The sequence below is a fragment of the Cololabis saira genome, chromosome 4 (genome assembly GCF_033807715.1).
Source record: "Cololabis saira isolate AMF1-May2022 chromosome 4, fColSai1.1, whole genome shotgun sequence".
Taxonomy (NCBI): Eukaryota; Metazoa; Chordata; class Actinopteri; order Beloniformes; family Belonidae; genus Cololabis; species Cololabis saira.
Window position 1 is genome coordinate 16,640,216 of NC_084590.1, and position 16,929 is coordinate 16,657,144.

Genomic DNA, 16,929 nt, shown 5'->3' on the forward strand with positions numbered 1-16,929 from the left:
ATGTGTTTATCCTATCTGTATCTATCTGTCCTGCGCATTGTAAAGATCACTAATATTATTAATCCAAAAGTAAGCAAAGTATGTTGTCACTGTGATATTCAAAGTAGAACTTCTGCAACAGACTTCTGATTCATGCATAGATCAACATCAGAGGGCTTGAGAAAAACACTGAGCACCACAATGAGGGCTAAAGTGCACCAAGATCAAAACACTGTGCAACATGTGACCACATATGAACCAGATCTGGGCCAACTTCAGATATGAAACTGCACGTGATAAAATGCAAAGGTCTCAGTTGTCTACTGGTCACAGTTAGTCTGTTGAATGTTCATGGCTTGATTTAGATTTCTAGGAGGAAGCCCGTTCTCTCTGAAAGGACCTCCAGCATGCTTTAGACCAGTGGTTCCCAACCTTTTTTCCATGGAGCCCCCCCTACTTGTGTCTAAGATCAGCCGGGCCCCCCGACCCGTACGTACTAGCAGCAAAAGAGTAAAGTTATTCGTTACAAACCATTAATTGAAAAAATGAACATTAATTATGTTTTTTTTTTATACATTTCTCTTTGGTTTACCCTGTATACATATGACTTTGTTTTTCTCACCTTCATTTTGTGTCACCAATGTATAAAATATGCACAAAAAATAATTGCAAGGACATAAAAATATTTCTGAAAAATGTTTTAATATGAGAGCAAATCTTTTTTTAACATTTTTCCTTTAACAACCTGTCGGAGTAGTAGTATGATTAAATGTTGAATAATGATATAATAATACATTTTTATCCTGATAAATAACTTAGTATTCTAAAATGACCAAAATATTTCTAAGTGGGTTTATACAGACTTGGATTACTGTATTCCATTAGGTGTGTTATTATGATTTTTTATTCATTTAACATGTGCAAATATAATTTTTACAACTGCATATCCTCAAAGCAGAAAAAGTCCGCGCCCCCCCCAGAGATCTCTGGTTGGGAGACACTGCTTTAGACTGACAAAGTTATATCTGAACAAAAGATCTTGTAAGAAACCAACGTAGAGATGTGTGGGCGTGAGGGGAAATTCCTCTGTAGAATACTGTGGAATACCTTTAGTAAAGCAGATTAGTGAAACGATACTTCACTTTGGTATAGAAGCATGAAATTTGGCGCAGATACTCTCCAAGGTCTACTCCATGGATGTATTATATGGTCTACTCTTTAGGGAACAGGCCACTCAAAATTCCAAGATGGCGGCCCCAAAATCCAAGATGTCCACCCAAAAATGTGTTTTTTCCTTTATAACTCAAAATGCCTTGGTTTTAAGCCCCATGAATATATTGAAGTTGAATATAAACTTAGGTATTGTGGACATTTTGGTACCAAGTACATGTCTGTATCCATTACGGTTCTTGAGATACATCATATAGAAACTTGTATATACCCGGAAAAGTGAGAATTTTGTAAGATTGTTTGTTGTTACGAGAACATGGATTCATGAAAATGTTACTCTCATAACCTGATATTTTCAGTAGGGTTACTTACTATCTTAATCTTAGATATCCCCATGGCCAACCCTCAACCTGGAGGCCCAGGGCGCTGCTTTGTCTGCCTCCTCCCCTTTTACCTATCCGGCTTAGTTAAACTTGCCAGGGATATAAATTAAAATCCCCACCGGCATAGCCCTCAGGATCATTGGAATACTCAAGCCTCTCCACCACGGCAAGGTGCAGCTTACAAAGAGGAAGGGCCACTATTGTGTTGGCCACTCTTTTTGAAAAAGTGTATAGCCAGTAAAAAAATCAAGATGCTGCCTTTTGCAAGATTGCAGGCATACAAAGGGCCACTGTTATCGCAAAATTGAATGACCAGCAAAAATTTAAGATGTTAATGTCCACACTGAATTTGAAAGGTTGTGCATTCGATCCCCCCCCTTTACCTTTACTTAGATGTTTCCCTGATACAGAGGACTGTGTCACCAACAGAACTGTGCAGACCTGGATGAAAGATTGGTGATGACCCCTAATTAGAATGAGGTGTGTTGATGCAGGGAAACATCAAAAACATGCAGGACAGCGGCCCTCGAGGACCAGGAGTGAGGACCACTGCTCTATAGGGGTCTTCAACCCTGGTCATCAGGTCATTTTTATCATGGTGCAATGAAGCAGGGACATCTAAACATGCAGGACAGGGGGTCCTGCGGACCAGGTTTGAACACCCCTGTCCTAAACCAGTGTTTCTCATGCCTGGTCCTCGTGGGCCCCTGTCCTGCATGTTCTACAAGGACCTTAAAAAAGCTGTGCATAAACAAATACCTGCAGACCTCTATGAACCGAAGCAAAGCTGCAGAGAAGAATCTGCCCAAAAGAGTTGATGTTGTGGAGATGTGGTGGAAGCGATTCCAGAGTTGGAATAGCAATAAATAAATCATTCACTGTCGGAAAAATATATTAAGTGAATGGTGTCAGGCCAAGAACAGAGCCCTGGGGAACTCCTTGAACAACTGTTGTGTGTAAAACACTGAAAGACTTACCTTGAAAAACATCACAGAACCAGACGGGACGTTTTAATTAGATTATGGGCTGCATTGGAGGTACGTTTAAATTGATGCACACAATCTAAACTTAAAATGTTGTGCTAACATTGTATAGATATAGTGTTTATTGCTGTGCTCAACTTTACAACTCATCTGGTTGTAAAGGGGTCTGATAATTAGGAAAGAAACAAAGGGAAGTTTTCTGTTTTATGGCAGGATCAGTGAACCAACGTGGGAGATACACCAATACAGTAAGAGTATGACTTTAAATCTTAACAGTAACAAGGAAGAATTAAACATTACGGGCAGGTTGACCTTTCTGCTCGTGTTCTGCCAAATGTGTCTGCAGAGAGTTTTCCATTCGTTCTTTTTCATCAGTCACCTTCTCTGGAAAAAAAACAACAAAACAAAGAAAAACGAGTGTTTCTGCAGTGTAAGTAGGTCAGGACTGTAATGTTACCACAGAGAGCAGAACTGCGATTGTACGCGATTCCCTGACATAGATCGCAACGTCTACATCGACAACCGCGTTATCAACATTGTCTGGGTGAAGGTTCACACGTTGTAATATCCTGTTGGATCTATTTTATATTCATTATTTTGATAGTCTTTTGCAATGTGACAAAATGTATTTCTCTTAAGAATTTAATTCATAAATAAATTCTCCAAGTTCTTGTGGTGATGGGGAAGTCAAAATTCCTCTCCAGCGCACCACAAAGATTCTCAGTTGGGTTAAGACATCAGCTCTGTGTATCTCGTAGTAAAGGTTAAATCATCTGTACAAATGGTGCATCGTGCTCTTCAAACCATTCTGTCACAATTTCAACTCCCACGAGCCCCAGCATTGTCATCTTGGGACATGCCCACGCCGTTTTTACACCTCTCTGCCCACATCTTTTCCTTATGTTACTTGAATTGAATTGATTGAATATACTTTATTCATCGCTTGCGGTAAATTCTTACTTCCATAGTAGCATATTTTCCGTAAACACAGGATATGTCTTCTCATAGCTGTGATAAAAAAAACTACATCAAGATAGTACACTACACTACACTACTCACTACATCAAACTTCAAACTACATCTTTTATTAAGTACAACCGACTCCTGCACTTGCTTTTAGTCCTCCTTCATGCATACTGACTGTTTTACTTGATTAATTGTTTTATCTTTTGTATTGTGTTTTAATGTATTTTTGTGTATTTATATAACTTTGTTTTTTTCATCTTAGCTCCCTCCCCTTACCCCCCTAGGCTGCACTTGTAAATAAGAAATGTGTTCTTAAATTGCTTGCCTGGTTAAATAAAGGTTAAATAAATAAAAATAAATAAAATCAATTATTTTCTAATAATTTGCTGCTGGCTGAGATGTATAAATCACTACAATACAGGTCCGTGTGCCCGCCTGAAGGCGTGTACCTGTTTGCTTTGTTAAAATACAGGTTCAGGTCTGAGCTGTTAAAAGTCATCTTATTTTATTAAAAAAATTGTTCGGTTTATTCACGTCATCCAGACCACAACTGTTGTTTAATCATGTGAAGTTCCTGTTACTTTCTAACCTCTCTCAGTTCACACAGACAACGTGCAGAGGAAGGAAGTAGGGAGTCTCGGGTTCAGCCCTGACATTCAGCGGCTGACAGATTCTACTCTCATCTGAAGCCGGATTAACCCGAGGCAACAGCATGGCAGGTGCAGATCTGTTCTACGCCGCCGTCCTGGGCTGCATCAGCACGCTCGGCCTGCCTCTCAACGCCCTGGCGCTCTGGATCCTGCTCCGTCACCACAACCTCAAGTCGCCCAGCGCCGTCTTCATGGTCAACCTGGCGATCTCAGACCTGCTGCTTGTCATCACCTTGCCCTTGAGAGTCTACTTTTACGCCACAGGTGAATGGGATCTGGGAAACACGGCGTGCCTTCTCAGCACAACGGTCTTTCGCAGCAACATCCGCTCCAGCTCCATCTTCATCACCTTCATCAGCGTGGACCGGCTGCTGGCTGTGGTTTATCCTCTGAGGTCACGCCATCTCCGGAGCCCATCCAATGCTGTGAAAGGGGCCGTGCTCGTTTGGCTGTACGTGGTGGCGATGAGTATTCCTGAGAATCTGAATTACGTAAAGAATTTAAGGAACCAAAGCAACACTTGTTTTGAATCCACGGGTAACCAAACAAAGCATTCACTGACTTCCTATATCACAACTTCATCAATCTTCCTCATGCTGGCAGTCAACATCGTGTGCACTGCAATGGTATTTTGGACTCTTCGCAATCATATCAGTGACTCTGCAAAGGTGAAGAACAAGATGAATGTCATGGTCCTCTTTGTCATGAACATGATCATGTTCACGATATGTTTCCTCCCCCTGACGCTCGGCCTGATATCAGTTAAGATTATTCAGCTCAGGCCGGTGATCTGCCTTGCTTCAGCCAACTGTTGTCTGGATCCATTGTTGTATTACTTTTCCCTTGATGCTTTCTGGAAGAAAGGAGAGGACGTGGAAACGACAAGAGGACAGAAGTCAAACGACTCACAGTTGTGATGAGGCTTCATCAGCGATTGGATTTTACAGTTGACCCTTGACCTTTTTTGTTTGTTCCTTGTTTGTCTGAGTGGAGCATTTGGGGGCAACTTCAAAAAAGAGATTCTTGTTTTTCTTTTTCCAAACAAAAAAACAGCTTTTTCAGTATAATGTTATTGATGATTGTAAATAGAGGGAGATAGTCTGTCTATAGGTGAGTTATGCTGGGAATTACATTCTATTTTGATAATCATACTACCGTATTTTCTGGACTATAAGCTGCATACATGTATAAGCCGCACCCACTCTATTTTTAAAAAAATTATTAAAAAAAGATATACAAGCCGCACCTTAATACAAGCCGCACCTATTTAAAAAAAAAAGATATGCAAGCCGCAGATATTTCTGTTGTTAGATTAGATATTTACTACATGTACAGAAGGATTTTGAACTGTAAATGATGTACATGTTTGTACCTAAATAGATCCTTTCCTAACAGTGTCTTTTAACACGCCGCAACTTTGCTGATTAAAACGGGACAGAACCAAGAGAAAATAACCGGTATTTATTTATCTATTTATCTGTTTGAAATCTGCTTCTACCTACTTCTATCTGCTAAAGAAGAAGTAGCGTATTCTTCTTTGCATTTATTTTGTCTTAGTTTTGATTCTAATTCCGGTTAGAGCGCCCCGAGCGGTGGAAGAAAAATCCACAGAATAGCTGCACCTTTGTATAAGCTGCATGGTTGAAAACCTATGAAAAAAGTAGCGGCTTATAGTCCAGAAAATACGGTACTTTTCAGCAGAACATAGAAAGGAAAAGTTTAGACTCTGATGTCGACACAGAAAACATGAATGAAGAAGCTGATCTCATTACTACAAAAACTCAAGTCAGCAAAAGGTGATACTTTACTTCACCTGTTGTTTTACATATTTGTAATATTTTCAGTATTCCATAATATTCCCAACACACGTGAGGCAGGAGTAAATAGTTAATCTGGCTCTATTGAAGGACAGCTAAAATCAAATTCATGACTCTGTAAAACAATTTAGCAACCAGATTAGTTGTTTCCCTCCGCTTCCAGCCTTTTCACCCAGAAAAGCTAAAGCTCAAAGATTTGTCTGAAGCACGAAGCTTCATATCTACTAGACACGCGTAATAGAGGTGTTGATCGTCTCATCTACCTTTCTGTAGAGAATATGGCATTTAAGTAACTTCCCACAGGAACATAAATGTGCATTCATAGGCTGTCACATCATTTCATCCTCACTGTAAAAGATGAATGCACCAATCGTTAGTTTATCCATCCTCTTTTCGGTAACCAAATTTGAAGCCTCTTCTCTGGGAGCCAGACTAGAAGAGTCCAGAGGAATCTGACTAGTTACCACGGAAAGTATTCATATCAAACCTTTGGAGTGAATGGAGGCGCGAAAGCAGTACGGGTTTAAGGTTCCTCAGCAGTGGCTTTTCTTTTCAGAGCAGGATGCTATGTTAACCCGCGTCAACACGTTTCTATGCAGCCTCTCATTCACCTGAACTGAACTGAAGCCCAGAGCTGTGATGAACACGTCATTCAGTTTGATGAAAGAGAAATGGTCAGAGACGGCACGCAATTAAGATTTCAGGGGTGAAACTGGTCACTTGGTTCTAATCTGGTGAAATGAGGAAACAGCTCAGTCTGTCAAGGTTCAATACGTGTTGCTCATGACCAGAGAAGTGATTTATGAGACCCAGCATGCAACGCCTTGAACACCACCACTTATCATTTTTACGTTTGGTGTCTTGAATGGACCAATCAAACTAAAATTAAGAGAGGTGAGTTAAGGCAGGACCTTTGAGTCGGATCGTCAGATTCCCTCCTGCTTTTGTGATCAGCTCATTTTCTCCTGGTCTTAGCTTTATTTTTAATGCACAGACACGTCTATCGTTAGGAGCCTGATTTCATTCTTGTAAATTATCACATTTCCCACAAGCTTCTGAAACCTGAAAAACCTCCCTTTTTGTGTGTAAGAAATAATATTAAACATGAAATTGTCCTATTTTCATACATTTGGTAACAAAGATTATAATATATTTATGTATTAATTGCTTGAATTTGTGATGTTGTTTGACTTTCTGACATGTTCTATCTCTTATAAAACCTTTGTGTGACTCAGGCTGTTGTGTTATTTATGAGTAACTGCTACAGCAAATGAAGCATGAGGTGCTTTTTGTCATGAACATCCAGAGAGACCCCACACACATGCACACGCTCACAAATAAAAGAGGTACTGTTGCTACATCAGCGCCGGCGCTCCAAGAGCTGCAGTAGAATGACAATGAAATAAGACAATGGGTTCAGACTTCAGTCAATGAAAGATGTAGAGTCAAGACGTTTAATGCCATGTTAGTTCAATCAAAATCAAACCCTCTATTGTCTGAGTATTTTTTTTTTTTATTGTTGCCTCTGGAGAGGGTGTAAATGTTTATGTGTGACCTTGTGATGGACTGGTGACCCGTCCAGGATGTACAGTACCCCTGCCTTCCACCCTCAGAGAAGTCAGATAGGCTCCAGCAGACAGCCGGGACTCTGAGTAGGAATAAGTAGTTATGGATGGATGAATGGATATGTATTCAAGAAGACAAACATTGAGTCATTCATGTGAAACAGCCAGTAGAGCACTCTCACATCTTACTTTTCCATCAACAAATAGCTCAAACGTGAAAGCATCCAACCATCTTCAAAGTGAAACATTTTCATTTTGATGCAAGGACACAAGTATCATCAAGATGAAGTCAGACACGAACAGTTGAGATTTTAATATGCTATGAATAATTCATTGTTGTCTTGTTGTAGAACAGGCATATGTTTCTGGCATATATATATTAACAGAAGACAACAATTGAAGAATTAGTTGCTTAAAAAAAAAACCTATCAGAGACAGAAGTGCATAAAACTAAAAGCGAGAGGATCTTTCTGGACAAAAATTCTCTGTTTATAATTCAAGCTCCAATTGTGAGTTTTTTGTGAAGCTTTCAACATCTCCACACCTTCATCGCCAGACATCCTCCTTCCTCATCATTCTGACATTATAAATGCAGAATCATGCCAAGAGAAGGAAAGTGCCAAGAAAAGTCTTCTCTTACCACAGAAGACTTTATATTTATTGTATGTGCAGAAAACAGAATAGAAAGTAAAGAGCAAGGTGTCATGTTTCAACCATTATGAGCAAATCAAATAATTTGCTGATATTACATCGTCCAGCTGGTGGCACTGCAGACTCTCACTTTAACCAAAATTTGTGACAACAAATCTTTTTTTTTTTAAAGAACCAACAGACTTTCAATTCAGCCTTTATTTTTTTTCCTTACTTTATTCACAGACAGGCAAAATATACAGATAAAAGTTGATTTGTTCTACATTTTTAACATGTCAATAATATGCTCCCTTTTTAAATGTATTGACTTTAGTCCAATTTCTGACTCTGGACTAAGGCTTTAAACGTTTTACAAAACATTCTAAGAGTGCCGCGTCACTCTCATCGATGAACACATGCAAAGGCAAACACGTTTGTAAAATGTTTTATATATGTAGTGGGGGGTGGCAGGGGGGTTGGGGGTCAACAAATGAGAGCATCTGAAACATAATGGTCTTGAAATGGTTCAGAGATGGAAAATGATTTAAATTAAAAGGAATCTGAAGACTGGAAGCAGCCTTCACTTCTACATCGTGGTAGTGTTTTGATAAGATCACAAAAGAGAGGAACAAGGAGGCAAAAGATGATGCAAGCAAGAGATGATGCAAGCAGGCAACTAGTCATCGGCAGCTATACAGTTACATTGCACAATAGACAAAACATACTGCGTGTGCAGTAAATCCATAAAGAAACAAGACCTCCACTGAGCACAGATAACTGTTAGTACAAAGTAACCTCAAGGACTGCGGAAAAAGAAACAACAAACGGTCACCTTGACAACACATGGAGACAGTAACCTTCATACAAATCCCCGAAGAGGACAGGTCTTGAAATGATGCTTTATTATTGGCTTAAGGATTTGCTACATGGAAAATCCTGTGACTGAACCAACAACGTTGTATTGTGTCACACTTTGGGGTAAATACCACCGACGGAACATAGAACAAAAACACGGTGGCAATAAGGGGAACCGCAATAAGAGAAAAATCTTTTACAAAGGGAAATCAAAATCACGATAAAGTGCAATTCAGACATGATCACATCTACAGGAGAGTGCTACAGTGGCTGGGGAGGTGACTGGAGATGTGCTAGTCGGTGGGGGCGCTCACACCATTGTGTTCACGCTTCGTCGCAGATAACCGTCTCCACCACAAATGTATTCTCAAAGTGGCGGATGTGGTGGCAGTCCTTCGCCTCTCGCTTGTTGATGCCTGTGAGGGAAACACAGAGAGGAGATCAGCCATGGGACTTTGTCTGGAGGACTAGACTCTGGATGCGACTCATTCCAACGTACGTCTGCGGGCGATGCGGCGGCTGAGGCGGTACGTGTCCTTCCCGTTGCAGAGCCGGTAGATGAAAGGTCCCAGCTGATGCATGTTGTGCACTTTGCCCGTCACCACCATCTCTTCGTGGATGATGTAAGTCTGAGGCAGGTACGTTCCCTTCTGCAAGAGACAGGCAAAAACAATAACAAGTGCAATGGGACACAAACATTACGACTATGTAGGAATGGGTGATATTTTACCGTTCACGATAAACCGTCAAAAAAATTCCCCACGGTAAGAATTTGTATCTCACGGTAAAAACGATAAATTGAGGAAATGAGAAAGAAAGAAAGAAAGAAAGAAAGAAAGAAAGAAAGAAAGAAAGAAAGAAAGAAATGAGCCAGAAAGAAAGAATGAAAGAAAGAAAGAAAGAAAGAAAGAAAGAAAGAAAGAAAGAAAGAAATGAGTCTGAAAGAAAGAAAGAAAGAAAGAAAGAAAGAAAGAAAGAAAGAAAGAAAGAAATGAGCCTGAAAGAAAGAAAGAAATGAGTCTGAAAGAAAGAAAGAAAGAAAGAAAGAAAGAAAGAAAGAAAGAAAGAAAGAAAGAAAGAAAGAAAGAAAGAAAGAAAGAAAGAAAGAAAGAAAGAAAGAAATGAGTCTGAAAGAAAGAAAGAAAGAAAGAAAGAAAGAAAGAAAGAAAGAAAGAAAGAAATGAGCCAGAAAGAAAGAATGAAAGAAAGAAAGAAAGAAAGAAAGAAAGAAAGAAATGAGTCTGAAAGAAAGAAAGAAAGAAAGAAAGAAAGAAAGAAAGAAAGAAAGAAAGAAAGAAAGAAATGAGCCTGAAAGAAAGAAAGAAATGAGTCTGAAAGAAAGAAAGAAAGAAAGAAAGAAAGAAAGAAAGAAAGAAAGAAAGAAAGAAAGAAAGAAAGAAAGAAAGAAAGAAAGAAAGAAAGAAAGAAATGAGTCTGAAAGAAAGAAAGAAAGAAAGAAAGAAAGAAAGAAAGAAAGAAAGAAAGAAAGAAAGAAAGAAAGAAAGAAAGAAAGAAAGAAAGAAAGAAAGAAAGAAAGAAAGAAAGAAAGAAATATTCCCATTGATGACACTTTTTGTATTGGTATTTTTTTTATCGTTATTGGGTTAAATGCCAGAAATTATCGTGATACATTTTTTTGTCCATACCGCCCATCCCTAAGACTATGCAAAAAAAAAAAACTATCTTGGGACTACTGATAACCAGCAGAGGCAGCGGGATTGCTGGGTTACATCCATGAAGATCTGCAGAGACCTTCAGACCCCCAGACGGGTCATCGATTACTCCGGTCATGTCCATGCGTCATCACAGTGTTCCTGTGACGACGATGGCAGTTCACCACCAGTTCACCACCAGTTCACCACCAGGTCACCACCAGGTCACCACCAGGTCACCACCAGTTCACCACCAGAGCACGGACCACTGAACACACGGCAGAGCCTGGCTGACGTGGCAGGGCACTCAAAGATCCTGTGCTGTACCCAGAATCAACTGCTGCAAAGCTGCACGACAACAGCCGTCTTGCTCGCTAGCAGGACCAACTCCTGCAGTCACTAGGTCTCCTTTGAAGAGATTTCATTTTAAAGAAAAATACGCTTTTCCTCCTCCTCTAAATGCTGCTTGAGCTGGTCTTGCAGTAAGTGCTGTGAACTCCAGGTCACTGACAAAGAGGTTGCCGTGCATACGGGCTTTTATACTCTCCCTCTTTATGCTACCAGCAGTTGTTATTAAAGTCATTAAAGTTATTAAAGTCAGCCCGAGCCAGCTGAGAGCACATGAACACACGTCAGTTCAAACGAGCCCCCACAGAGCTAACGTGGACTACAGAGTCTGTTCAGTAAGGCTGACCAGTCAGATGTTGCTTTTCAGCTAAACTGGTACCAGTTCAGAGCTGGTTCTACTCTGGGACATTTTCAAAAAATTGTTTCCACACACTGAGATCCAGATTACACCATTTACTGTACTCTGCATTTCTGCAGAAGACCCCAGTTCTAAAATGACACAGATAGCGTTTTCCTTCAAAATCACTGTTTGAAAGTTGTGTGTGTGCCTTTATAAAAGGTTGTCGAGGATGGCGTTGGTCAGTGCTCATTGCTGTGCCAACCAGCATTTCCAAATGCTCTGGCAAACTGGTAAAGAAGAAATTCATGAAAACTAAATTAACAAACATGACTTTAACAACGGCAGTTACAATGTTTTGCTTGGTAAGATAATCCTACTGACTAAAGAAGTCTTCCCCACCTCAGACAGACCCCTGACCTGCTGATAGGAGTTCACAATCATCAGGATGTCATGTGACTGTACTTCACTGTTTACATTTTCAGTTTGCTCACTCATTGCTGACTACTGGTCAAACAACCGATGCTGCACACATTTATCTGCAGTTATATTTCTGCGTACTTTATCGTATTTTAACATCCTGCCTTCTAAAATGATCTGTATACATTTACTTATCTTTTTTACAAGTAAAATAATATTTCTATATTATTCTTTCCTTTCTTCAGATCAACCCTCAGGTATTAATTAGAAATATCTCATAACCAATTAGTGTTCTCCATTGTTCTTGTAGTTTGTTGTGCTGGTCTGCCCCCCCTCCTCCGTTTCTCTTCTGTGCATGTTTGCAGGCCAGAGCTTCAGGAGCTGCATCCTGACCTGCAGTCCCCGCCTCTGATCACAACATACAGTGTGGTTACATGCACATCTAAATCGAGCTATTGGCAACAATCTAGCTAAGGATTAAACTGGAGTATACATGTGCGAGAAGACAATTGAATTATTGAGTGAGATGCGTTCGACTCTGTGATGCTAGGTGGCGCCACACGCACTTTTGCGTTGGCATTCTTCTGGTTAGTTCTTTGTTGTTAGTCTTCTTCTTCTCCTACTGGCTTTCAGGTGTCCTCACTTCCAGAAGAGGGACTCCCGGGGCAGTTGCTAGCTCGGCTAAGCGTGGGTTGCGTATAAATGCCGGAATAACTCGGATTAGGACAGCAGTATCTGGCACTAATAGCTCGATCTCAAGAGCTTCCATTCAGTTTGACTACAGCCCTGCTAAGGTGCTTTTAAAAATACGATACCGGTTGGATTAAGCCAACAATTCGACTTTCTGTCAGTGTCTGCTGGCTTCATCTTCTTAAATAGTCGTCTCTGCAGTGCACCAAATAACCATGTATCAGTCACATGTACATATAGAACTCTTAGGCCAGCTTTCCTGGCACTGGAGCACTGCTCTCTTCGCAGCCAGCCGTCAAAAAAGCAAAAACTGATTCTGAGTTTGGCCACTTGCTCTAAAATAGTGCTGGAAGTGCTTTGGTGAATAAAGGCCTAAGAGAAGACTGGTCTCATAGCAAAGTGAGGGACGGGGGCCGAGGGCAGTATCCTTGGCTACCTTTAACCACTTCAAAGGAATCCTGCAATACACCCTTTCTTTTGGGATGGAAGTTGTGTTACCTTGACATTGATAAGAAGCTCCCAGAGGTTGCGCGGAGGCATCACAATGGTGGTATTGAGCTCAATCACGTAGCACTTGTTCAGAGCAATGTCATGATAGGCAGTCAGGCCCTGGAAGAGAAAAGAAGATTAACAATGAACACTTCTACAAATTAATGACTGTTTTCCATTTTTGACATTCCATTTCTTCCCAGAAACCAGGTCCAGCAGCCATGGGTCGGATTGCCAAGGGTTCTGCTCCAGACCACATTGCACCAGTACATTGTACCAGTCTGTTACGGGGAAGAAAGAACCAACCAAAAGGCAAACATGTACAATTACATGTTATTCTGTGTTCAAACCTTCACTTATGCTCATCTACTATATTCAGAGACAGGAAGAATGAGGCTTTTTATAAACGCTCTGAGTAGCTGGACTCATATTCAGGTACAGGGTGGGGAGCACAGTCATCAAGGAGCGGCAGTCCCTTTCATATTGGCCCTTTTTGAGCCAACTGAGGTGAACAATCGAGTATTTTGGGGGCATCTGGTCTGGGAACCTTCCAGATGCCTTGACAAGGGCCAGGACTTGAGGTAAAGATGATATTTCTTTTTTGGCTTGGGAATGCGTCAGGGAGAGCATCTGCATTCGTCCTCACCCTGTAAAAGTCGTGGATAATGTCAGCTGGGTCACTGCCTCCAAAGTGAGGTACAGGTACGGTGATCTTCTCGTAGTTATCAGCCAGGTAGATGCCAACATTTTCCTCAAGCTCCTGGCGCCCACGCAGCGGGGCATACACAGAGTCTTCATAAAGCACCCTGCAGTGGAACAGATTCTCCTCTGGGATCTGTGCAAACACACACACACACACACACACACACACACACACACACACACACACACACACACACACACACACACACACACACACACACACACACACACACACACACACACACACACACACACACACACACACACACACACACACACACACACACACACACACACACACACACACACACACACACACACACACACACACACACACACACACACACACACACACACACACAAAAATAGCATTAGGATGAATGCACCTTTTGTTGCCCACAGCATTCTAATGAAAGAAAAATCACAAAAGGGGGGACAGAATTTCACAATATGAAACAGGAAGGCTGACGACGTATAATCTTACATGAGGTATGAAGTAGTAGCGGTAGACATAGATGGAGGCCATGACCAGACCAGCCATGAAGACCACCAGGCCAAATGTCAGGCAGCACAGGCCATTAAGGGGAGATTTCTTGGGCCGCAGTGGCAGAACCAACTCCTCTTCATCCTTAAAAATAAATACAACACACATATTAATACTTAAAAAAAAAAAAAGCATGGAAGGAAGTTCCCAGACCACATTCATTCAGCTTACTCAACTTCACTATGATGAGCAGCTACAATAATCTGAATAAATGTACTAGTGAAAAAGAAAGTGGCATAAAAAAAAGGTAAGACAGCATCGCATACAGGAATTAGTAGTACTGGACCCAGTCGGAGGAAGGATGTGCTAACGAAAGCTTGGCACAGTTGGTAAGTAATCTCCCCACACGCCTCCAGTCTCGCAGTCCGTCTGCTAGTGCCACGCACCCAACTCGTGTGGGCAGAGTGGTACTACACACAGAAGGAAGATGCTCAGCGTGTGCCTCCATTTACAGCAATAATGACTAACAGGAAAGTGGCTCAGTGCTTTTTGTAGCTGCTCCGCTGAGCGACTCTGGAAGGTAAAAATTATCTTTTGAAAAGCGATAAGAGGCAACAAAAAAAGAAAAAAAGGATGCTATTATTAGCCAGAGCTATGACAGAAGAAATCATGCGTCTCTCTTGGATAACAAAGAGAAATGATAACTAGAGACGTAGAAGGCTTGAAGGCTTGTCAGATAGTGTCAGGTACATCTATGCCTCGTGTCAGGGCAGTGGATCCATGTTTAACGCTGCTTTCATGCAAGCATTTGCAGATAAAAGGTGCATAACAACACTGTGTGTGTGTGTGTGTGTGTGTGTGTGTGTGTGTGTGTGTAAATCTAAGCACATGTTAATATAACATATTTAAATCTGTGATATTAGCAATTAAAAATGAAGTTTGTTGCTTTACATGAATACATCTAGTTTTGAACTTAATCTGCATTTGTTCAAAAAACAAGACATTGTGTATTTTTCCTTAACAAGCAGTATTTATGTAATCCCAGGCAATCTTTTCATTTACACACAAACAACAAGCAATGATCTTGTTGTATTTACTTTTCCTTTAACAATTTTAATCTATTGGGCAGATTGACCAACGTTTAGATGAAACATGCTTTATTTGTTTAAGTAGAACACCACAGTAGAAAATATCTTGCTTGATCTACTTAAAAATTAAGGCAACTTTTTCGCATGAGATTTTTATGCACAGGACTGTCTCAGAAAATTAGAATATTGTGATTTTCTGTAATGCAATTACAAAAACAAAAATGTCATACATTCTGGATTCATTACAAATCAATTGAAATATTGCAAGCCTTTTATTATTTTAATATTGCTGATCATGGCTTACAGCTTAATAAAACTCAAATATCCTATCTCAAAAAATTAGAATATTCTGGGAATCCTAATCTTAATCTTTTTTACAGAAAATAAAGAACTTTATCACAATATTGTAATTTTCTGAGACAGTCCTGTAGATCAAGAAATCTTTGTAACTACTTAATTTTTAGTTATGTACAAAATTCATTTGCAAGTAAAGTCAACTTAATTTTGATTTGGTAAACTTAACACAATTAAGTTGACTGTACTTGCAAAATGTATTATTTACATACAAAAAATGAAGTATTTTATACAAAGACTAGTCTTTCTTGATCTACATAATAATCTCATGCAAAAAGTTGACTTATTTTTTGTAAGTAGATCCAGCACAATATTTGTATCTGCACCAGCTGAGAGCCTGACATGGGCCTGCTCCAGCCAGTCAGATCAGCACCAGTTACTGCCAGTGCAGCCTCTCCCCCAGCCCAGGTCCTCCAGTCCTGCCAGTGCAGGGATGATGATGCTGCCACAGCAAACTTCCGCACTGCTCCGCCTGCCTGCCTGCCTGCAGCTGTGACAAATAACCCTGCGAGCGCTGCAGACCACAACAACCCATCTGCCATTTTGCCAGCCAGAGCCATGTATTCGTGGGATGGGGGGGCTTTGTTTTATAATGATTGCAAGCCGCTTATTCAAAAAAATAAAAGAGCATTAGAGGGATAAACATCTCGTGTAGATAAATGCATGAGCAGTCTGCGTTAGTCAGCCCGGACAAAGCGCTGCAGCTCGTCCACCTGCATCCAGCTGCATCCAGCTGCAGACCAGCTGCAACCGCAGACACTCACCAGCGAGTGGGGGATCAGGATCTCCGTCTTGTCTCCATCCTTCTCCAGCTTCTGCCCCGCCACGGCCTGGAAGCTGATCTTCACCATGGCTCCTGTCACGGATAATAACTGCTCTCCTGGTCCTCGTCCTCGTCTCTGCTCGCCTGCCTGCCGGGACTCTGGCTGGTATAAGCCTGAATTGTGGTTCCGCGTTAAATCGACGCAGAGCCTACGCCGTACGGTGCGCGTCGCCGCCGTACACTACGCCGTGGGCTCTGCGTTGGTGTAACGCGGAACTATAAATGAGTCTGCAGCGACCGGAAGTGCCCTCCCCCCTCACCGCCCCTTAAAGCCCACTTTGTTTGTTATTCTCACTGTGGTCACACACATCTTTTATTTTATTTATTTAACCTTTATTTAACCAGGAAGATCCCATTGAGATCAAAAACCTCTTTTCCAAGGGAGACCGGGCCAAGATAGGCAGCAGCAATTACAACACTTAGTTACACAGAGTTACAAATGACAGATAAAACCCCAACAGATAAAATACAATTAAAATTAAATTAAAAAAAGAAAGCAAATCTCAAAAAACAGGTACATGCAGTACTGGAGTTGAGGGGGGAT

The 16,929-nt window shown here is 41.0% G+C and overlaps 2 protein-coding genes across 2 annotated transcripts; one reads left to right on the forward strand and one right to left on the reverse strand.

The window, feature by feature from the left end:
• The first annotated feature begins 4,178 nt into the window (after positions 1 to 4,178).
• Positions 4,179 to 5,305, forward strand: lpar5b (lysophosphatidic acid receptor 5b). The gene has a single exon (XM_061720247.1). The coding sequence runs from the start codon at positions 4,194 to 4,196 to the stop codon at positions 5,046 to 5,048; it is 855 nt and encodes a 284-aa protein (XP_061576231.1). The 5' UTR covers positions 4,179 to 4,193; the 3' UTR covers positions 5,049 to 5,305.
• Positions 5,306 to 8,350: 3,045 nt separating this feature from the next.
• On the reverse strand, positions 8,351 to 16,490 carry itm2ca (integral membrane protein 2Ca). The gene is made up of 6 exons (XM_061720248.1): positions 16,327 to 16,490; positions 14,121 to 14,264; positions 13,581 to 13,769; positions 12,944 to 13,054; positions 9,498 to 9,648; positions 8,351 to 9,414 (listed from the first exon to the last, which is right to left on the reverse strand). Exons 1-6 carry the CDS (start codon positions 16,411 to 16,413, stop codon positions 9,323 to 9,325), a joined length of 774 nt encoding a protein of 257 aa, XP_061576232.1. The 5' UTR covers positions 16,414 to 16,490; the 3' UTR covers positions 8,351 to 9,322.
• Between the last annotated feature and the right edge of the window lie 439 nt (positions 16,491 to 16,929).